Raw genomic sequence first — 24,019 nt, 5'->3', positions numbered from 1 at the left:
CTTGTCATTCAGAGATTGTTACCCTTGATAGAGAACAATTGGTGCTGCCTCAGTACAAGGATTAAGATCAGGAATAATTTCTTCACCCAGAAGGTTGTGATCCCCTTGCAGTTTTTTTTGCCCCAAAATGCTGCAGATGTTCCAGCATTGTCTATTGTGAGGCAGCTCATGAGGCCAATGTAGAAACTGCAGACTCCAGCATATCCTTGAATCTTTTCTTCCCATGATAGAGCATCTGTTTTTGGGACTCTGGTATGTATGCAATTAACAGAAGATGCTGACAATTAATTAGGGCCTTGGAACTGGGGGTGTTACTTAGGAGAGGATGCGAGGATGCTGATGCTAGTTTGCTAATTGCTCCCCTCATTATGTAGTTTTGCTGATTCAGTGAACTGCTTTAAATTCAGAGGCATTGTTTCCAGATTTAATGCTGGTTCCATTCTAAAATATGTGGCCATGTTAATATAGATCATGGAACAGTACAGCACAGTACAGGCCCTTCAGCCCATGATGTTACTCCAAGATCAATCTAACCATTCGCTCCCACATCATCCTCCATTTTTCTTTCATCGATGTGCCTATGTGAGAGTCTCTTAAATGTCCCTAATGTCTCCACTTCTACCACTACCTCTGGCAGTGTGTTCAATGTATTGAACAATCTGTGCTACCTGATGAAAGGAGCATTCCTTTTCATTTTCACTGGGTGGTTCTTTGCAAACTTATTTTTCTTTTGCAAAGCAATATTTGTCATTATTATAAACAAAAAAGCTGAAGTTTTGAACAAATGTGTAGGACGTGCTTCCTTGAATGTTGTTGATGCAGTGTCCTTGGTGTATACAAAGGAGAATAAAGTAGCCTGTTAGTTGGAATAAAAGCTAATTCTTTTAGTTGAGTGGAATACAGTACAGAATCCTGAATTATTTGCACAAGTATTTGCTTAATGTGAACAAAACTGTAATTTCAGTTTGCAGAGCTAAAAATTAAATAATTGCTTCAGTATGTCTCTACTTAGCAAACTGCCTTCCCTTAAAAAAAATCTAATTTTATATATGCGCATTGTAATTTTTATACTTAAAGCATTTTAATGTATTTTATTTTAAGTGCATGATATTTCAGCTTCTAAATCATGCATGTGTTTCGATCTTTAATATGGTCGTATTTATAAAATTAATTTGAGCGTTGTGCCTCCTGCTTCCCGATGTGTGGTGACCTCGAATCCTTTAATGTCATTGGCTGCACAGCCAGATGATGATATCTTGTTGCTTGTGTTCATTGTGTCAGACTGATTAAAGAAGGCATGGGTAAAAGATAGCTAGATTGTTCTGGGTAATGTGCTTTGAGGACAATGGAAAGAACTATTGCTTTACCATTGGCTATAAATTATGGGTGATATAATGTGAGTTAACTTTCATTTCAATTTTGGTCAATTGTAAACAAAATTGATTTAAAAAATTATGGATAGCTTCTACTGAGCTGCAGATTTTGTAATCCATTGCATGAACCTGAAAATGATTATTTACAGAACATCCTTGATTTCTTACGTTAATTTTGTTTCCATTTGTTGTAAGGTGTATTGGTATGTTAAGGATAAACCTGACACAAAAACAGTTGAAACATTAAACAGTGCATTAAAGCTCGATTGAGATGTTTATTCCATACCTTGGGAAAGTTTTCGGACATAGCCTGAATTATTTATAATGTAGTCGATGCCTTTTGAAGAGTTCATCACAGCCCGTACACACTTCACGCAGGTGAGCTGCAAGAGGGCATCGGTTATCTTTGCCACTCCTCTGCCGGACAATCTGTCCAGTGCTTCCAGCAGTAAATCAAGGCCACCAAGCTCCAGGAATTGTAGCATCCAGGCATTGTTGCTGTTTTCCACTCGCTTCTTCAGGCCTGAGTAATTCATAACAGTTGGGGTCTGAAGCAAACGGATACAGAGCTCAGGGTCAGCATTTTCCAGGTTGGCCTCGGTATTGTCTATGTCTGGGGCAGTGATCTTTTCCTTTACAAGAGCCCATTTCTTCGACTTACTTTCCTGCTTTGCAGCCATATTAATTCTGCCTTTGGTTCACCTGTGAAATGGAAGGCAAAGAATTTGTTAAAATAAGGCTTGAGATTTGAAAAGTAATTAAATCCAAGAGTCATACTACTGGCATAAGGCATCTCAAAACAAGCCTGAACCAGCAGCAAAAGAACATTCTTGTAGGGTGGATCTTTAAAATGCTCTGCTTCTTCATCCTGTGGTGTGCAAGTTAATACAAGAACAACACAGGGACATGCATCAAAGCTGGGCTATTTAGCACAACAATCCTCTTCAGTGAGAGCAAGGTTGATTATTGATCCATCCTATATACCTTGTCCTTTTCCATATTCCTTAATAACTTTGCTGAACCTAATATAGCTGTGACAGATTACTGATCGACAGAGATGCAAGATATTCTGCAGATGCTGGAGAACAATATCCCACAGTAATACACACAAAATGCCAGAGGAACTCACCACATCAGGCAGCATCTATGGAGGAGAATAAAGTTGATGTTTTGGGCTGAGACCCTTCATCGGGACTGGAAAGAAAGGAAGCAGAAGCTGGGGGGAGGAGGGAGAAGTACAAGCTGGCTGGTGATAAGACCAGATGGTAGGGGTGGAGGAGAGGGGAATGATATGAGAAGCTGGGTGATGATAGGTAGAAGAAGTAAACAGCTGAAGAGGAATCTAAGAAAAGGACACTGGACCATGGAATGAATATAGGGAAGGAGGTGGGGAACCAAATGGAGGTGATAGGCAGGACGTAAGGGAGGGGTAGAAGAGGAGAGGGGGTGAGAGGATAACCAGAATGGGAGAAAAACAAAAAGGTGGTGGGAGGAGGGGAGAAACAGAGGGGAGTGGTATTCAACAGTTATGGACGGAATTGCAAACCTGGTGTCGTCTTTTGCCATATCAATGTTGCCTATTTTTTTCTCCAGAAAAGCTTGTTTCTTATTTTCAGGATGATGACATCTGGTTCTACTCTATTATTGTTATTATTATAATTTTTATTATTATTATACAGATTTTGGGGCGCACAATAGCACAGTGGTTATCACAATGCTTTAGAGTACAGGTGACCTGGGTTCAATTCCCATCGCTGCCTGGAATGATTTTGTATCTCCTTTCCATCACTGCATAGTTTTCTCCGGGTAAATTGTCCTGTGATTAAATCGGGGGATTGCTGGACAGCGTGGCCGAAAGGGCCAGAAGAGCCTATCCTGTGCTGTATCTCAATAGATATATAATAAAAATATTGTGGAGTTGTCATGCAGCATGGAAATAGGCCCTTTGCCCTACCAAGTCGCTGCTGACCATTAGGTGCCCATTTAAAATAAGACTGTGCTAATCCTATTTTGTTCAAACACAATCAGATTTTATTTTCAAAGTGACATTATTATGGAATATCAGCAGAGCTCACATACGTTTGTAAAATCGGATTCAAGAGCTGGGGTTAGAGGAGCAACACCTCATATTCTGTCTGGTTAGCCTCCAACCTGCTGACATGAACATGAATTTCTCTAACGTCCAGTAACTTAGTTCCCCCCTCCCCCCTTCCCCTTCCCCCTCCCCCTTCCCCTTCCCCTTCCCCTTCCCCTTCCCCCTCCCCCTTCCCCCTCCCCCTTCCCCCTCCCCCTCCCCCTTCCCACTTTTCCCCTCCCCCTTCCCACTTTTCCCCTCCCCCTTCCCCCTTTTCCCTTCTTGAATTCCCCACTCTGGCTCTCCTCTTACCTGTTCTCCTCAGCTACCAAGCACCGCCCTCTGTTGCTCCCCCTCCTTCTCTTTCTCCCATGGTCCACTCTCCTCTCCTATCCCATTCCTCCTTCTTCAGCCCTTTACCTTTTCCACCTATCACCTCCCAGCTTCTTACTTCATCACCCCTCCCCCATCCCCTGTCACCTCGTAGCTTGGACTCTTTCCCCTCCTCCCACTTTCTTATCCTGACTTTTTCACCCTTTCCTTTCCAGTCCTGATGAAGGGCCTCAGCCGAAAACGTCAACTGTTTATTGATTTCCGTAGATGCTGATTGGCCTGCTGAGTTCCTCCAGCATTTTGTGTGTGTGGCTCCAGATTTCCAGTAGAATCTCTTGTGTTCAAGAGCTCAAGTTGTGTTTAGCTAATTTTCACCGTGGAATCTGAATGGTGATAACACCCTGTTTAAAAGGAAAATGGGAGATGGGAGGAATGTCCTGTGTAATTCTGCTTTGGCTGACTGAGAATAAATTGGTGAACTAGGTGGCACAGTAGTGCAACTAACAGAGCTGTTGCCTCGCTGCACCAGAGATCTAGGTTTGATCCTGACCTCGTGTGCTGCTTATGGGGAGTTTCCATGTTCTCCCTGTGACTGTGTGTTTTCCCCAGGTGCTCCAGTTTCTCCCACACCCCAACATCTTGTTGGTTAAATGGTCACTAGTGTATATGTGAGTGGTAGAATCTGAAAGGAGCTGAAGAAAAAATGGGGAGGGTAAAAAAAATGTTGAATTAATGTAAGATCAGTGTAAATGGTCAGCATATACTCTCTGGGCTGTAGGGCCTAATTCTGTGCTGCGTCTCTCTCTAACTCTGTTTCTCTGATTAATCAGAGTTCAAAGTATGAGCTCAGAGAAAGACAGCTGTTGTTAACTGAAGTCAGACATGCTAGAGGAAGGTCACCCCACAACAACACAGCATATTATTACTCAATGTTGAGAGTGCTGCAGTTGTTACATTGGGTAATCTGATGGTGGGGATGGAGATTCCCTGCCAATGAGCAATAGATTCTCCCGCCACTGCATTTACAAGTGCTCTGACTAAAGGCTGATTTATACTTGTGTGTACTAGCTTGCGCTGCAAGCCTACGCAAGTGGGCTACGCTGTTGTGAGCATTTATACTTGTGCGTTGGAGTGTCTGCGTCGCGCTGCAATTCACTGCCAAAACGCTAGTTGGCGGTGGGGTTTCTATGCCACTGTATTGAGTTTCTTCGTGTTGAAACTCAACACGAAGAAACTCAAACTTCAAACAATGGCGACTGAAACTGAAGGAGGGTGAATTTTCTGTGCTTGTCCGGCCACCGAGAGACATGGACGAAAAAATGCATTTCAAATATTTTCGGATGTCGGCAGGTAGATTTGACAATTTGGTTCATCGTCTCTAATATTGCATCAGTGTACGCACAGTATACTGAGAGACTGGCAATCACCATTCGAGTTTTAGCTTCAGGTGGAAGTCAACAGGCTGTAGCAGCTAGCTACAGACTGGTGTCAAGCACAGGGTCCTCCATAAGTTTGGAGGTCTGTAAAGCTTTATGGAAAGCATTGCAGCCAGAGTTCCTTGCCTGCCCTTCGGTCGCCCAATGGGAAGCTATTGCAGCGAAGGAGGAAATGCGATGCTACCAAGCCGACCAATCACAGTAGTTGCGGTCTGCGTCACCGCAACACGTAGTTACATTTTGGGAGAGGTGCGCATTAGGCTACAGCGTAGGGTTTGCGTAGAGTATAGCGTAGGGTGTGCCGCTACGCCGTACCTACGACGTACATTTGACGCACAAGTATAAATCAGCCTTAACTGTCTCTAACTCCAGGACATCTTTAAATATAAACCTCACCCAAAGTGTGAAGAAGCTTCTACAGATCATTGTTGATTAATGAATTTCCCCGCATTTGGGCCCTTTAAAATAAATAATTACAAATAAAGGTAAGACTGGTCTAGAATTCAGTAAAAATAGAATTCTGAAAACAAACTTGTTCATTCTAATGGTGAAATACAGATTGCTCTTTACACTGTCACGATTCCTCACACAATTGAGCATAATAAGTGGACGTGCCAGTGGTTGCACTGCGCCCATCGGTTTTACTGCTTTGCACCTCACCAAAGCTCTTGGGTAGAATATGAGTACAACACTTGGCTGTAATTCCATTCATCTAAAAATCAGTTTTCTAATTCAGGAAATGGTTATCTCACTGAATCAAAATGTAGTTTCTTCACTATTTAATTTCCCAGTTTCTTGCTCTTTAAACTTGGAGTGAATGGCTGAGTCCTGTTTTTTTTTGTTCATGCATGAGCCAAGGAAAGAATTCATAGTTCAGCAAAATTGTGGAGCCAGGAAGTTAATTTCAGGGACTGCACATTCAATTCAACATGTCTAAGCTCTCAGTGGGATGCTAGAGGGAGCTCAGGTTAGAAATACAGTAATGGAACTCTCCTGGTGTACAGGAGCTAAATTCAATCCATTAGTAAATCTACCTCATATAATTTTTTAAAGGAAAGCATTTATGACATGATATAATTCCAGCAGCCATTGTAGGTAATAGTTCAAATCATTTATATAGCTTTGCATATTTGATACTCTGTATCACTATTAGAATTTTGAGAAGTTTCCTTTATTAAGAATAGGTGCAGAGGGTTAGATGGGGAAGGGTGGAAGTTGGTGTGATTGAATCACAAATACCGGGGCATGTGTGGGTTAGGGTGAATGATTTGTGTAATACTCAATGGTGTTTACAAAATGTGGTCACTTACATCAGATGTATCAAAGCTAAGACTTGACAAATAGGAATTTGCATGCCAACAAACAAAAAATGGTATTGAACTCTCTAGCTTTTTGTAACCTCTCCCTTCTCTCCCCCCCCCACTTGTTGTTTTCTCTCATTCTCATGACCCTCTTACCCCTTCTCATATATTCCCTTTCATCCTCCCTCATCTGCCGGCTTGTACTCCTCGCCTGCCCCCCTCCCATTTATTAATCTGGCTCCTGCCTCTTCCTTTCCAGTCCTGATGAAGGATGTTGATTGTAATTTCCCTCCATAGCTGCTGCCTGACCCACTGTTCCTCCAGCGTTTTGTGTGTTTCTCCTGAATTCCAGCATCTGCAGGATCTCGTCTGTCTCCCTTGTACGTTCAAGCTGTATTTATAAATTTATATTGCATCTTTCATGCATTAAGATGCAGGCTCACATCGCTTTATGTATTTTGTAAAAATAAGTCAATATACTCACAAAAATGCAAGTTAAAATTTAAAATCGTAAGTAAAGACAAACATTATATCAAATATACCAAATTATATAAATGTAATCAACATCAACAGGAGTTAAGTAGGCCAAATTTTTTTTTTAAAGTACGTTTCCAGAAGTGTTTTGAAACGTTCCACTAGCCTGGCATATCTCATTTGGTAGAATATCCCAGATTTTTGGTGCAAAAGAACAAAAGTTCCTATATGTCTTGTACTAAGCTAATTCCGTGGATGTAAGGTTATGATTAGCAATGTAAAGAGGCAGACACTCCAAAATATTCAGAGGAGCTATAGGAGTTCAGAGACTAGTATACAATTAAGAGTATTTTAAAATTGATCCTAAAGGACACAGGCAGCCAGTGTTGTAATGCCAAAACCAGTGAAATTTGCTCAGATTTTTTTTGGTTAAGATTCTTGCTGCTGCATTTAGAACAAGTGTCAGCACTATCTTGTGCAGTCCTGAACAGAGTGCATTACGGCAGTCTAATCAGCTAGAAACAAGAGTGTTGTCAATTTTTCTGCATCTTGAGATGTTGTAAGAAATTGAACTCTTGCAATGCTCCTTAAATAAAAGAACACGGTCTTAGTAATATGGTTAATATGTAATTTGAAATTTAGCTCTCAATCAGTAATAACTCCTCAATTCCCTACTTCAGGCCTGATGATCAAGTTTATTTCTAAGATTCATACTTTTTTATTGCTACCAATAACCAAAATCTTTTTTTTTTCCTTATTTAATTTAAGGAAATTTGAACTCATCCATTCTGTAATGCTGGTAAGACACCGAACCAGAGGGTTTAGAGCCTCAGGGTCATCTCGTGTAATACACAACTACAGTTTGTGTGGTCTGCCTAGCTGTGGTAAATCACTTTGTGTTTTGAAATACTCTGACCTCATGGGAGCATGTAGAATGAGAACAACAATGCACCAAGAATTGATTCTTGCAGCACATCAAACACAATATCATAGATTTTGGAAGCACTATCACCAAAGCAAGCAAAGAATTTTCTTCCTGTAATGTAAGATTGAAACCAGCTTAAAGCAATTCCAGAAAGACCTACCCATTGAGTAACAAGAGAAAATCTGCAGATGCTGGAAATCCAAGCCACACACGCAAAATACTGGAGGAACTCAGCAGGCCAGGCAGCATCAATGGAAAAGAATACTATTGACGTTTCAGACCAAGACTGCCTGGTCTGCTGAGTTCCTCCCGCATTTTGTGTTACCCATTGACTAAGGTGGTTTATGCGAACGCTGTGATCTAAGGTATCAAATGCTGTGCTCAACTCTACGAGAACAAGAATTGTCATGAAGTCTTTCTCAGGTTCAAAGTACTTAAAGATCTCTTCCCTGGTTGAGGGGTGAGTCAGTCCTTTCTTTTCCTAATTGATCGTTACATTCCCTCAATGCCAGAATGGGTGATACACTCTCCTGCTCTACCTGTTGATCTTCTCTAATCCTGTGGAATCTGGGGTATTTCCCAAGAAACTCTGCTGGAGGACTCCTGACACCAGAGTTGCTTCTACCAGTGACTCAACTGCCCAGTTGTTAACAATAACTTGTTTTTTAAAATCTTTCTGCACACATCTAATCTGAACTTCTGTCTGTTTTCAGTACTTTGTCTGTTTTTCTTGTTGTCAAGAAGCCATCAGAAGCATTGAGCTCTGCAGGGCCCTACCCATGGCCTTGTTGCATTCTTTGTCTTCTCCCATTAGGCAACTATCAAGGCCCAAGTGTGCATGGATTAAATTATACCCACTGAGCTATATTACCATGCAGATGCTAACCTTGTTCATGCCACATTCCTCTGCAGATCTTTTTGGTGAATTGTCATTTATTAGTCTCACTTTTGAAACTAAATGGATCTCCATTGAGACAATTCATCAGGTTGATTCCTAGGATGTCAGATTTACTCACTGAGGAATGGGAACGGAATTGAGCCTGTATTCTTTGGCGTGCATAAAATGAGATTGTCTTACTGAAAGATGCAATATTCTAAGTTTTACAGTGATAATGCATCCCTGTAAGTTGGATAAGTCACCAGGACCGGACGAGATGTAACCCAGGCTACTGTGAGAGGCAAGAGAGGAGATTGCTGAGCCTCTGGCATTGATCTTTGCATCATCAATGGGGACGGGAGAGGTTCCAGAGGATTAGAGGTTGTGGATGTTGTTCCATTATTCAAGAAAGAGAGTAGAGATAGCCCAGGAAATTATAGACCAGTGAATCTTACTTCAGTGGTTGGTAGGTTGATGGAGAAGATCCTGAGAGGCAGGATTTATGAATATTTGGAGAGGCATAATATGATTAGGAATAGTCAGCATGGCTTTGTGAAAGGTGAGTTGTGTCTTATGAGCCTGATTGAATTTTTTTTGAGGAAGGGACAAAACACATTGATGAAGGTAGAGCAGTAGATGCAGTGTATATGGATTTCAGCAAGGCATTTGACAAGGTACCCATGCCAGGCCTATTGAGAAAGTAAGGAGGCATGGGATCCAAGGGGACATTGCTTTGTAGATCCAGAATTGGCTTGCCCACAGAAGGCAAAGAGTGGTTGTAGACGGATCATATTCTACATGGAGGTCGGTGACTAGTGGTGTGCCTCAGGGATCTGTTCTGGGACCCCTACTCTTCGTGATTTTTATAAATGATCCACATGAGGAAGTGGAGAGATGGGTTAGTAAATTTGCTGATGGCACAAAGGTTGGAGGTGTTATGGATAGTGTGGAGGGCTGTCAGAGGTTACAGCGGGACATTGATAGAATGCAAAACTGGGCTGAGAAGTGGCAGATGGAGTTCAACCCAGATAAGTGTGAGGTGGTTCATTTTGGTAGGTCAAATATGATGGCATATGGTAAGACTCTTGGCAGTGTGGAGGATCAGAGGGTTCTTGGGGTCCGAGTCCATAGGACACTCAAAGCTGCTGCGCAGGTTGACTCTGTGGTTGAGAAAGCATACGGTGAATTGACCTTCATCAATCATGGGATTGAGTTTAGGAGCTGAGAGGAAATGTTGCAGCTATGTAGGACCCTGGTCAGACCCCACTTGGAGTACTGTGCTCAGTTCTGGTCGCCTCACTAAAGGAAGGATGTGGAAACCATAGAAAGGGTGCAGAGGAAATTTACAAGGATGTTGCCTGGATTGGGGAGCATGCCTTATGAGAATAAGGTTGAGTGAACTCAGCCTTTTCTCCTTGGAGCGACAGAGGATGAGAGGTGACCCGATAGAGGTGTTTAAGATGATGAGAGGCATTGATCATGTGGATAGTCAGAGGCTTTTTCCCAGGGCTGAAATGGCTAGCATGAGAGGGCATAGTTTTAAAGTGCTTGGAAGTAGGTCCAGAGGGGATGTCAGGGGTAAGTTTTTTTATGCAGAGTGGTGTGAGTGTGGAATGGGCTGCCGGCGACGGTGGTGGAGGCGGATACGATAGGGTCTTTTAAGAGACTCCTGGATAGGTACATGGAGCTCGGAAAAATAGAAGGCTATGGGTAATCCTAGGTAATTTCTAAAGTAAGGACATGTTCGGCACAGCTTTGTGAGCCGAGGGGCCTATTTTGTGCTTTAGGTTTTCTATGTTTCTATCTACCTGGTGAGGTATCTAGAATCAAGTATCACAGCCTCAAACTGATAGTTTGGCATTAGGACAGCCTCAGGAATAAACATCATCTGAAAACTTATGAACCTTTGGAATTAATTTCCTATGAGACTGTGAGGTTTAGTTGCTTGACTCAAGAAGTAAATGGAAACATTTTTGTATATTAAAGAAGCCAACGGATATAGGGTTTAAGGAAAGTGGCAATGCAATAACTGGTCGGCCATGATCTTATTAAACTGCAGAGCCTTCTCTAAGCTCTTATTATCGTGAATATGCTTACAGATTCATTAATGTGCAGAGATGAGAACTAGTCCATTAGGTTTACACTAGAATTATTACAATAATCTATGCACAAGATGGTTTGAAATAAAATAATCAGGTTTGATTTTGAATTTTATTTGAAATAGTGAAGATGTTTAATTTAATAAGATGAAAACTTTATAAAGTATCCTTTGGTCTGTCAAATGTTACCATGATGCTGCTATTTATTTGCTTAGCTATGTGACATGGATTCCTAAATTCATACCAGTTGCATGCAAACCCATGATAGGACTGATCAGATTTAGAAACATGTGCATCCTCGTTCATCTTTAACTTGTTGATGGAGGACTTGTATCAGTGAGTAGTGATGTTATCTGTGTACATTTAATTATGTCCACATTATCTTCCTTGTATACAGCCTTCCTTGTAATCCAGTATAAATCATTAACAAACCATTCTCCTCCCATTGCAACAGGTAAATAATTTTATCTGAGCTATTTACCACTAGATAAAAGGAAGGGATAGGGATGTTAATGCACAAAGGCCCAATCTAATAATATAATGCATTTATCTGTAACATGCTTAACAAGTGATCTACAATAATGGGGAACAATTTCATTGGTGGCAGCTGTAATTTGCCTCAGGATTGAAGATGAGCTTTCTTTATCATTAAAGAACAATGGAACAATATTTGACAATCAAGTAAATAAAGCTAAATCATATAATGTTAATCCAGTTTGAAGAGTTTTTTTTCTCCATTTATAATCATATTAAATGCTAACAGCCTATGCAGACACTCTGGTCACATTGATACTATCTTTCTCTGCTTGGGACGAGGCAGCATTAATGCAACATGAAGGGTAATCGGTTTGGACTGGTATGCATTCATAGTGCATCTTGCTTTTTTTGGAGTTTTCTATCCCAATGAGTCATTGACATTAAAGAATGTGATCAAACTTATTTTTAACTCAAGGACCCAAGGGATGTGGGAATCACAGAGAAATATAGAAATCGGAGGCCAAGGCTAAATGAAGGCTGTGATCCAAAGCAGCAGGGAGATCAGAGCAAGGCTTGGGATGCAAACAGAGAAGCTGGATCAAGGGAAGGGTGTCATATGGAGAGGAGAGATCGGAGACAGTTTGGAGCACTGATGATAGGATGGAGAAGCTGTTAAATTTTCTCAAGCAGATAAGGAGAAAGGCCACAGTCCTTGAGTTCAGTGACGCCACCCTCAACAGCCACACATTTCCGACATTTGGGAAATCTTGCCTAGCCAGTGTTAAATCTACCTTTTACTTGGTCGGCACTCAAACGTTGATGATATTCAAGCCTGAGACTAGTAGTTTTCTGGACACTATGAATCAGAAGAATATTTATTGGGTCATAATCTTATACAATGGTGGAGCAGGTTGAGGTCTTTATGGCCTATTGTTGCTTGCTATTCCATGTGCTCTTGCAGCTTTCTGTTCTTATGATGACTATTTTTAGAGTTATTGTCAGATATGGACTCAGAAGACTATTGTGTGTCAAGAAACAGAGATCCATGGAAGTACTCAGAAAGCTGTCACTTTTCCACTGAGGGTAACAAGGACATGAGACAACAAAGTCAACAGGTTAGATCGATTGAAGAAAAACAGGGCTGTAAATTCAGAGGAGGGTGAACAGTGAATTGACATGGTGGAGAAATCACTGGGGCTGAGAAATTGCAGAGGCTGGGAGAGTAAAGCCAGGAAAATACAGTATTGTGCAAAAGGTCTTGGATGTGTATATGTATGTATGTAATGTATATATGTGGTATATAAATAAATATAGTGCCTAAGACTTTTTCAGAGTACAAACTGTTTATAGGTTAAAATAGGAAAGTGTTTGGGAAGCAGAAATAAAAGTACTTAGCTTTGTATTAGCTCATTACTCTTAAGCAGACATCCCACCCTGCAAAAACTCATTTCAGGGAGGTAGCATCATCAATTTGCGGGAGACTCCCGGAACTTCCGGGAGAGGTGAGATGTCTGCAATAGAGTAGCTTCTTAGCAGCTAGTCAGCTAGTTTAAATAACGTTCACTATGCTAATGAACGAATGACACCTGTTAAACTCCCCTCAACATGTCTTTTACAGTCTTAACCCAACATGGGCAATAGAAAAGACACTGTTGCAAACAGTGCAGTGAGCAACACTGTCATTATTTTTGACCCCTATTAGGCAGGGGTACACTTTAGGGTAGTCTGGGGTGACGTATGTTTTATATTTTCTTTTTTTTTGGAACACTCTGCCATGACACGCTCTCGCTCTCTCTCGCGCGCTCTCTCTCTCGTGGTTGCTCTCTCTTTCTCACGCTCTCTCAAAAAAATTGATTTCCGGGATATTGTATATAACTTGCGGGCATCAGGGAGCCACTATTAATATGCAGGAGACTCCCGGAACTTCTGGGAGAGGTGGGATGTCTGCTTAAGTGTTATTTGGTAACTGGAAAGACATAATACACAGTACTGTGCAAATGACTTGGGCACTCTAGCTATATTATAATGTGCCTAAGACGTTTGCAGACTACTGTTTTTTGTTGAGAAATTCAAGAGGTATGTGATTTTTATAGATCATAAAACAATATCCATTTTCTGTAATTAACTCTGCCCTAATAATTTTGTCATGTTTCTGACAAACAGCAATCTTTGTAAGGAGTACATTAATTAATTCATAGTGATTAAAATCCTTAATATTAGGGCCCAAACCATGAAATAAAAACATATTTTCATTACATTAAAGTTCTCTGAATCTTTAAGGTTTTGAATAGAGAGAGGAATTACTCTAACACGCATCATCACAAGCTACACAGTTAACTGAATCCCCGTGACTGGAAAGTTTTTTCTCGTTCTAGAAAGTTATTTCTTTATCATTCAAAAACCAGAACAATAATACTTACCCAGGAGCTGCACGTTCTCTCTGGAAAAGGATTGAAATGATCTTCTCTTAAAATATCAATAAATTCCTGTCATGTCACCAGACTTTCAAAGGCAGCTTGAAATTCATCATGGAGATGGTGCTGCCTTACAAACATTTGTACGAAACCACTGTGACTGAGGTACTGGGAACCCTTGCAGTGTGCCTCTGCAGCAGATTTCAGAGACTGAATTGCTAATCACAGCAGAACAGTTGCCAACATTCATGACTAATTCTTTTCTGCAATAAGGGCACTTTAGCAAAAAAACCCGTAAGTGCCTCTATTATTCATGTGACTGTTCTTTCAGAAACCCATTTGAATGATATGCAGCAAAGTCACATGAAAATAATTATATCATACAAATGAAGTAGAAACTATTTTGCAGTGAAATAATCCACAGCCAGCGTAAGGGCAAATTTTTCAACTTTGTCACATATACTCAGCTTTTAAAGATTTTATTACGCTTTTCTAAAATGATGCATTTTCCAATTTAATATTTTGCTTCAAAATTTCAGGCAAAGATTTTCAGACATATGATTCAATACGTTTTACCTGATGAAAGGTCTGGTGACTACATGAACATCAGCATCTTATTTTGGAGGGAAATCAGTTATTAAATTTTGTGGTGAAATAATTTTAAAGAGTTGTTTCTCCATACTTGTGTGTGTATCTGGTAGGTGTTGATGTACATGAGTGTTTTATTTTTATAGAACTTACATTGCCAGTCACTTGCACTGAAGCAAGTCAGTCAAAACATCAAATTTGGATCTATTTCTAATTATGAGAGAGTTAGGCAGACCCTGCAGCAGCAGACACAAGCAGACAAGTATTTAAAAACATTGCTAGACACAAAAGCTTTCTTTCTTAGCAGGGTCGACAAAATAAATGATATTAATTAGTGGACACATATCATTGGCAGGAAATACGGAATCTTTAACACATTCTGCTTGCTAAATGCTAATGATCACCATCTTCAAGATTGTTTGTCATTCCCTGTAGACAAGGGTAAAGGAGAATGAAATCATTGTATTCCAGATTTGCAGCCACAGCAAGAAAACATAATAAGATAAAGAATACAATGACAATAAAAAACACAATAAATGCAAATACAAAACCAGGCAACTGTTTTATGGAAATGCATTTTACTTATTTGATCATTAATGCTGTTGTTGGTCATGAAGTACAGCACAGAAATAGGCCCTGTGGCCCATTTAGTCTGTGCTGAGCTATTTAAGGTGTCTACTTTCATCGACCTGCACCGGAACTATAACCCTCCATACTCCTACCATCCATGTACCTATCCAAACTTCTTTTAAACAGTGAAATTGAGCTTGCATGCACCACTCGCACTGGCAGCTCTTTCCACACTTTCAACGACCCTCTGAGTGAAGAAGTTTCCCTTCATATTCCCTTAAACTTTTCACCTTTCACCCTTAGTTGTAGTCCCATAGGACCTCAGTGGTAAAAACTTGCTTGCATTTACCCTATTTACACCGCTCATCATTTTATATACCTCCATCAAATCTCCTCTCAATCTTCTATGCTTCAAGCAATAAAGTCCTAACCTATTCAATCTTCCCTTATAATGCAGGTCCTCCAGTCCCAGCAATTTTCTCTGTATTCTTTTCACCTGATTTACATCATTCCTGTAGGTAGGTGACCAAAACTGCACACAATACTCCAAATTTGGCCTCACCAACATCTAATGCAACTTCAACATAACATAGCAACTCCTGTATCCAGTAATTTGATTTTTGAATGCCAAAGTGCCAAAAGCTTTCTTGATGGCCCTTTTGATCTGTGATGCCATTTTCAATGAATTATGGACCTGTATCCCCAGATCCCTTTGTTCTGCAGTACTCCTCGGTGCCCAAGCATTCACTGTGGAAGACCTACCCTATCTGGTCCTACCAAAGTGCAAATCCTCACACTTGCCTGCATTAAATTCTATCTGCCATTTTTCTAGCCGGTCCAGATCAAGATATTCTTCCTCATTGTTCACTACACCCCAATCTAGGTGCCATCTGCAAACTTGCTGATCTAGTTAACCACATAATCATCCAGATCATTGAGATAGATGGCAAAGAACAATGGATCCAGCACTGATCCCTACAGCACTGCACTAGCCACAGGCCTCCAGTCAGAGAGGCAACCATCTACTACCACTCTCTGACTTCTCCCACTAAGCCAATGTCTAATACAATTTACTACCTCACTTTGAATGCCAAGTGACTGAACCTTCTTGACCAACCCCCCATGCGGGACCTTGTAAAATGCCTTGCTAAAGTCCATGTAGACAATATCCACTGCCTTGGCAACTTGCTTAAAAAACTCTAAGATTGTTAGAGTTACAAGGTAGCCAGTAAGGATCTTAAGAAAAGGCTTGGGAGAGCTACAAGGGAAGATGAGAAAGCCTTGGTGAGTAGAATTAAGGAAAAACCCAAGGCATTTTACATGTACATGAAGAACAAAAGGATAACAGAAGGACTGAACGGGGATGGATGAGGAAATAAGTTCCTGGAGTCAGAGGAGATATGGGAGGTTCTTAATGAATACTTAGCTTCAGCATTCACCAGTGAGAGGGACATTGACAAATGCAGCACAGTGCAAAGCAGGCTGATAAACTGGAACATGTCAATGATATGAAAGAGGATGTGCTGGAAATTTTGAAAACATGAGGATAGGGCAGTTCCTCCAGAATTTTATGTGTGTTACTTTGGATTTTCAGCATTTGTGGACTTTCTCATGTTTAGGATAGGTAAATTCCTGGGGCGGACAGGATAGAACCTAGGTTACTACAGGAGATGACGGAAGAAATTGCTGTGCCTTTGATAATCTTTGCTTCCTCACTGGCCAGAAGAGTAGTACCAGAAGACTGGAGGATGGCAAATGTTATTCCCTTGTTCAGGAAAGGTAATAGGATTATAGACAGTGAGTAGTAGAGTCATAGAAAAGTATAGCACAGAAATAGGTCCTTCAGCCCATCTAGTCAGTGCCAAACCATTTAAACTACCTACTCCCATCAACCAACACTGGGACCATAGCCCTTTACCATCCATGTACCTGTCCAAACTTCTCTTAAGCATCAAAATTGAGCTTGCATGCACCACGTATACTTGCAGCTTGTTCTACACTCTCACAACACTCTGAGTGAAGAAGTTTCCCCTTGTGTTTCCCTAAACCTTTCACCTTTCACCCCTAACCCATGACCTCTGGCTGTAGTCCCACCCAACCTCAGTGGAAAAAGCCTACTTGCATTCACCCTATCCATACCACTCATAATTTTGTACACCTCTATCAAATCTCCTCTCAATCTTCTGTATTCCAAGGAATAAAGTCCTAATCTATTCAATCTTTCCTCATAATCAGGTCTTCCAGTCTCAGCAACATCCTTGTAATTTTTTTTGTACCCTTTCAACCTTGTTTGCATCTTTCCTGTAGGTAGGTGACCAAAACTGCACACAGTACTCCAAATTAGGCCTCACCAATGTCTTATATAATATCAACATAACATCCCATCTTCTGTACTCGTACTTTGATTTATGAAGGTCAAAGTACCAAAAGCTTTCTTTACAACCCGATCTGCCTGTGCAGCTGCTTTCAATGAATCGTGGACCTGTGTTCCTAGATCCCTTTGTTCTACAGCATTCCTCAGTGCCCTACCGTTCACTGTGTAATACCTACCCTTGCGCTTGTCTGCATTAAATTCCATTTGCCATTTTTCCAGCAGCCCAGATCCTGCTGCAAACTCTTGTAGTCTTCCTTGATGTCCACTACACCCTTAATCTTGGGGTCAGCTGTAAATTTGCTGATCCAATTAACCATATTATCTTAGAAAGGATGTGCTAAAACTGAAAAGGGGTCAAAGGAGATTCATGAGAATGATTCTAGGCTTATCATATGAAGAGCATTTGATGGTTCTGGGCCTGTATTCACTAGAATTCAGAAGGATGATGGGTGACCTGAATGGTGAAAAGCCTTGATAGAGTGGATGTGGAAAGGATGTTTCCTATGATGAGAATGTTTAAGACCAGAGGTCACAGCCTCAGAATAGAGGCGAGTCCTTTCAGAACAGAGGTGAGGAATTTCTTTAGCCAGAGAGTGATGAATCTGTGGAATTCTTTGTCACAGGCAGCTGTGGAGGCCAAGTTTTTATGTATATTTAAGACAGAGGTTGAAAGAATCTTAATTTGTCAGGGCATGAAAGGATATGGGGAGAAGGCAGGAGATTGAGCTTGAGAGGAAAATTGGATCAGCCGTGATGAAATGATGGTACAGACTTGATGGGCCAAGTAGCCTAATTCTGCTCCTATCTCTTAAAGTCTTATCAAACATATAACAGGGGTCCCAAAACTGATCCCTGCAGCACACCAGTAGTCACTGGTCTCCATTCTAAGAAACAGCCTTCAGCTACTACCCTACCTCTGAGCCAATTTTGAACCCACTAACTAGCTGTCCATAGATTCCGTGAGGTCTAACCTTCCAGAGCAGACTGCCATGCGGGACCTTGACAAGAACCTTGCTAAAGTCCAAGCAGACTACCACTGCTCTACCCTCATCTTCCCTTTTCAAAAAAAAACCCCAAAGTTACCTCTTCAAAAAAAACCCCCAAAGTTTCACTAAACATGGCTTCCCCTGCACAAAGCTATGCTGACTCTTAATTAGAGTCTTCCTATACAAACGTTGGCAGATCCTGTCCCTCAAAATTCCCTCTAGTATCTTATCTACCACTGATGTCAGGCTGGCCTGTCTGTAGTTCCTGGTTTGTCCTTGCTACACATCTTTTACAACAGAATGACAGTTACCACTTTCCAGTCTCTGGGAATGTCACTAGTGGCTAATAATGAAGGAAATGTTTTCACAAGGGAGGGTTCTACAACTTCCCTCTAGCCTCTTAGAAAGTCCAAGAATATACTCTGTCAGGCTCTGGGGATTTATCCACCTTAATGTGCTATAATGCGGCAGATGCCTCCTCCTTGGTAATATGAATGTTTACCAAAACATCTCCACCTTTTTCCCTTGTCTCTTGAGCAACCATGACTTACTCCTCAGTAAATATGGAAAAGAAATATTCATTAAAAATCTCACCCATCTCTTGCTGCCTGAGACATAGGGGCCCTAGAGACCCTACTTTCTCCCCAATCACCTTTTTACTCTTAATATGTCCATAGAATCTCTTATGATTTTCCTTAACCTCAACTGCCAGATCTATCTCACCTCTTTTTTTCCTCCTGATTTCTCTCTTGAATATATTTTTAATGTTTTTTTCATAGTCATCAAAGAATTAATTCCACTCTGGCCTTTAAACCCAATGTACAGTATGCTTCCTTTATCTTGACTGGAGGTTCAATATTTCTCACTATCAATATTCCCTAAACTTGCACCCTAACCGGAATATGCTGCCCTGCGTCTCTTGATAACACACTCTCAAATTCCTCCTTTCCCTTCAAACAATCTCTCCCAATTGACCTCTTCCTGATCCTGCCTAATTCTCTCAATTATCCTCCATCAGCTTTGAACCCTAACCTGCAAACCTGTCCTAACTTTTTCTATCACTATCTTAAAACTATTAGAATTATGGTCATGAGCTGCCACCTCTGTTATTTGCCCTGCATTGTTCCCTAAGACTCAGTATGGTGTTGCATCCCTCTGTATATTGCCTCAGGAAACTTTCCTGGACACATTTTACAAATTCCACCCTGTCCAGGGCCTTTGCACTCTCGGGGAAATTACAAACTCCTATTTATACAACCCTATTTTTCTTGCAACTGTGAGTAATTTCCCTACACAATAGTCGGTTCCCACTGACTATCGGTAGGAATTTATCGTTCAGCCTCACTAGAGTGACCCTCACCTTCTTGTTCCTAACTACATCCTATATGCCCTCACTGGATGATCCTCCAACGATGTCATCTCTACAGCATTTCTGTACGTCCTCCCTTATCATAAAGGCAACACTACCTCCTCACTTAAATGTACCTCAATCACACTTTTAGCATCTGTATCCTAAAACATTAAGCTGCCAGCCCTGTCCTTTCCTTAGCAATATTTCTGTTATGGATAAAACATCCTTGTCCCCAGAGCCAATCTATGCTCTGACTTCATCTGCTTTACCTGTTAACCCTCATGCATTGAAATACATTTAGTTTATAGGACAAGAACCACTCCAAGATATTTAACAAGCAGTTCAGCATCTACTGCATATTGCTCATGAAAACAAGTGCTTGGATGGTCCTCGAGTGTACAATCTGATTTTGCTATGAGCAGGGTTTTCTCGGGCCAGTGAGACTCTGAAACTAGCCAAAAAGAGGTATACATATTGCAATGAATCTTGTACTTTGGTCCTTACTGTCCTTTTTCACTGACCTCTGTACATTAAATTCATAAATTACTGACCAGAGAAGAAGAATTATCCCCTCAAACAGGTGGTCATGACAACTGCTGCTGTCCTCTGAGGCTGAATGCCCATGGTCCAGTGAGAAAGTAACTCATTTACATGTTGCAGCCATTTAGTGCCATGTTTCACCATGGGAGAAGGGTTTATTTAAAAACACTCTTACTTTTTTTGGAGAGGGGAGTTGCCAATGGACTTCTATCAATGCTAGGGTGAGAGGTTAGTGAACATCCAGAAGAAATTCAGCTCTTCTTATTGAGGTACGACTCAGGAGTTAATAAGTGAGGTTTAGCTCTCAGCTAAAGCTCTTAGTCTCCCTCTAATGCAGGTTGTATTCTTTTACGCTAGTTGAAAGTATACTTTAATACCTATACTTGTCATTCACGTCACGTCAAGAGAATTTTTGATAGTATTTTTCTTTTAACACAACAACTTTTTATTTGAAACAAGGGAGAAAAGATCCCCATTTGGCAAAGGAAATTATTTCCTTCCTCAGATTAGAGAACAAAGAGATTTTTTAAAAAGTACATGCTTTATGGGTGGCTAGATAGTTTTTAAAAATGTGAGGAACATGTACTCATGTGAGCACTGCTTACAACGTTGATGTTAAAAGAAAAATACTTCTGTTGAAAGGTGCATCTGTGCCAGGTTTTATGTGAATTTAAGAAGAATTTCTAAATCTAGATTTAAAATCGTGGGTAATGAATGGTGGCTGTGAAATCATGCTAACGTGTATCATATCATGTACCTACCAAACCTAACCAGTTCTGTGTTGAATTCTTTCTGTGAGCAAGGCATTCTTTATCGAGAATTTGCAGTCCGGACATGTTGTGTTCATTCTCAATAAATCCAACGTACCTTTTAGAGAATCCAGTGTTTACTATGTACTTTTGCATGCTCTGTATTTAAGAACTCACAGGATAATATATTCCACATTGGCAACATGAAAGAATTGAAATGTATTAAAATTGCCCGATGCAGTGGAGGTAATAAAGTCAAAGAAAGGAGAGTCGCAGTAATTTCATTGTGGAAGCTAGAAGAATGGGGCTGGACGCAAGATAAATTACAGACTAGATTTTGAGATTGTCAAATTAAATGTTGTAATTGCTAAAACAAGATACTAGCACAGTCAAGTCTGGCTATGCCAGGAGCCTTGGAATTTGCTTAGACCACTGTACTTATGTACAAGAGATGGAGATATTATTTTAGGGCAGACATTATTGTTAAAATTGAGAGCAGGAATAGACTGGTCCCTGCTCCCAATGAAGCCATAGAAGATATAATGAAAGGAATCTTACTGGAAGGGAGAGGCTGAGATACATAAGCTATTTTTATAGAACTCCTGGTATCCCTTAGGATGTTTGAATTGATGATATACAATTGAGATTGACAAAATTCACTCTCTCCCTCTCCTTCTCTATTTCTCCTGTCTCTCCTGTTTCCACCCAATCTTGACTCTCTCTATCCTCTCTCTGTTTGCCTCTTCCCCATTGCTCAACTCTCCCAAGATGAAGAACCGTGATAAGATCTGAAGAAATTGATAAAAGCCAAGGCAACTTGGGAAAGGAAGGAGATAAGCTCACATCAGATCTGTTATAAAAGTTTTGTGGTGTAAAGATATTACATGATATTTAAGGATGGTGGTGGTGGAAAGGACACTTTCAATGTTTGAGAAGAATTGAGATGTGCACATGAATTACCAAGGCATGGAAGGAAGCAGACTCAGTGCTAGCAAATAGGATAAGTGTTGACGGACACTTGATAGAGGCAAGGACAGGATGAAGAAGAAAATGTTTCTGTGCTGAATGGCACAATGACTCTATGAATGATCTGCAGTCATTGGGCTCATTCAAATGCTGACAAAATCCTTTTCAATCTTTGACATGCCATTTCCTCCCTCCCTAACATGGAGATCTGCCTATTCTGCTGGCTTCGTACCAGTGGCCACTTTGGCCATTGTGTCTGTTGCTGCCATTGCCAACGTAGACTTCAGTTTGCACCACATGGCAACACTGGATGTACGGCACACTTGTATGTAACTGATATCTAGCATCATAACAGTGGGTGGAATACATGGAAATTACAAATGCAACCCCGCACACACCCTGTCCTATCCTAGGATTACAACTGGTGAGTGACTTCACTCCCTGACTGAGAAAGAATCACTGCTTCAATGAAGCTTGCCCTCTGCATTTTCACAGTGGAGTTCAGCTTTCTGCTCCTTTGCTGCAGCTGTCCAAAGGCTGACATGGTCAAGTTCTGCTCTCCCCATTGTGGGCTTCAAGCCACAATTAGGAATCCCACTGAATTATACTCGCTGTAGAAAATTCACTGGTGCCATCGATGTTGGGTCCCCTTGATAACCTACCAAGTTTCTGCTGAAGTTTGAAATCTCATTGCTAATGAGAAAGGCCTTGGTTTTGAAGTTGCTTATGACAGTGAAAGTCTCACTCAATTAACCAGGGAAATGCAGAAAATATGGTCAGTGATTACCTGCTATTCTGTTGGGGTACTCTCCTTCAACAGCCTTGAACGGTGCATTAGTGCCACGCTGAAGGACTTGGATATTCTTTGATGGAGTCTAGGACCGGAGGGCACAGCCTCAGAATAGAGGGAATAGAGCCTCAGAATTAAGTCCACTCTGCCATTTCATCATGGCTGATCCACTTCTCTCTCAACCCCAATCTCCTGTCTTCTTCCCATAACCCTTCATGCCCTGACTAATCAAGAATCTATCAACCTCTGCCTTAAATATACCTAATGACAGCCTTCACAGCCACCTGTGGTAATGATTATACAGATATACCACTCTCTGGCTAAAGAAATCCCTCCTCGTCTATTCTGAGGCTGTGCCCTCTAGTCCTAGACTCCATCACCATAGGAAACATCCTTTACACATCCATTCTATCATGGCCTTTCAGCATTTAATAGGTTTTACTGAGATCCCCCCTCATTCTTTTGAATTCCAGCAAGTACAAGCCCAGAGCCATCAATTAGTCCTCATATGGTAACTTTATTCCCAGAATCATTCTTGTGAACCAAATCTGAATCCTCTCCAGTGTCCTTTCTTAGGTAATAGTGCCCCAAGCGAGGCCTTATGAAGCCTCAGCATTACATCCATGATGGAATGGGGGAGCAGACTCAATGAGCCAAATGGCCTAAATCTGCTCCAATGTGTTATGGTCTAATGGTGAAACAGAGGAGTATGAAGCCCAGGCCATCAGGTTCCAGCTCATGGTAGTTCTTCCCACAGCACTCAGCCACTCCCCACCAGCAGCTGTAGTGACTGTGCATTTGAGCAGGGATGATTTTGGATGCCAAGGGAATGCCTGAGTGCGATGGTGATTTTGTATTGATTTTCTGCATAACATTGCTTGGCATGATGATTTTCGTTTGGCCCTTGTGTTCATAGTTCTCGTGCAAATGAGCAGTAAAATGATGTAGCGAAGAAGGGAAGGTAACATGGGTCCTGTGCCGTGATGGAATGCTTTAATGGTGACTACACATGGGAGGTCATATTATAAAGATAATCCACAATGGCACTCCACATGATGACAACGTGTCATGTGGAGTTGCTTCTACGCTCAAGACGAGGAACTCGCATCGGCCTTGTTTGGGTGTAGTCTGGAGTTATGGTATATAGCAAATACTAATTTCAACAGGAGCCAGTCTTCAGACCTGAACGTGGATTGTAGATTGAATTTAAAATGCAGCTCTGAAGAATGGTCTTCCTGGAGCTACATTTTGTGGTTGGTTGAAAACAAAGAAACACTCCATTTGACCGCAGATGCCTGCATATGCATGAATGTGGCCCAGAG

At 41.1% G+C, this 24,019-nt stretch overlaps 1 protein-coding gene across 5 annotated transcripts in view; it reads right to left on the bottom strand.

Annotated features, from left to right (window-relative positions):
- The window catches only part of inf2 (inverted formin 2), an 86,735-nt gene that overhangs the window by 47,374 nt on the left and 15,342 nt on the right, over positions 1-24,019 (bottom strand). For 3 of the 5 annotated variants that reach the window (XM_063048096.1, XM_063048123.1, XM_063048132.1), the window contains exon 2: positions 1,660-2,075. In XM_063048096.1, coding sequence (XP_062904166.1) covers positions 1,660-2,053 — 394 coding nt within the window. In that variant the 5' untranslated portion in view covers positions 2,054-2,075. Of the gene's footprint in view, positions 1-1,659; positions 2,076-3,759; positions 3,798-13,789; positions 13,928-24,019 lie in introns of those variants that run through there. The other 2 variants (XM_063048105.1, XM_063048116.1) reach the window with 2 other exon arrangements.

The sequence above is a fragment of the Mobula hypostoma genome, chromosome 1 (assembly GCF_963921235.1).
Source record: "Mobula hypostoma chromosome 1, sMobHyp1.1, whole genome shotgun sequence".
Classification (NCBI taxonomy): Eukaryota; Metazoa; Chordata; class Chondrichthyes; order Myliobatiformes; family Myliobatidae; genus Mobula; species Mobula hypostoma.
This window is presented reverse-complemented; position numbering and strand designations above follow the sequence as displayed.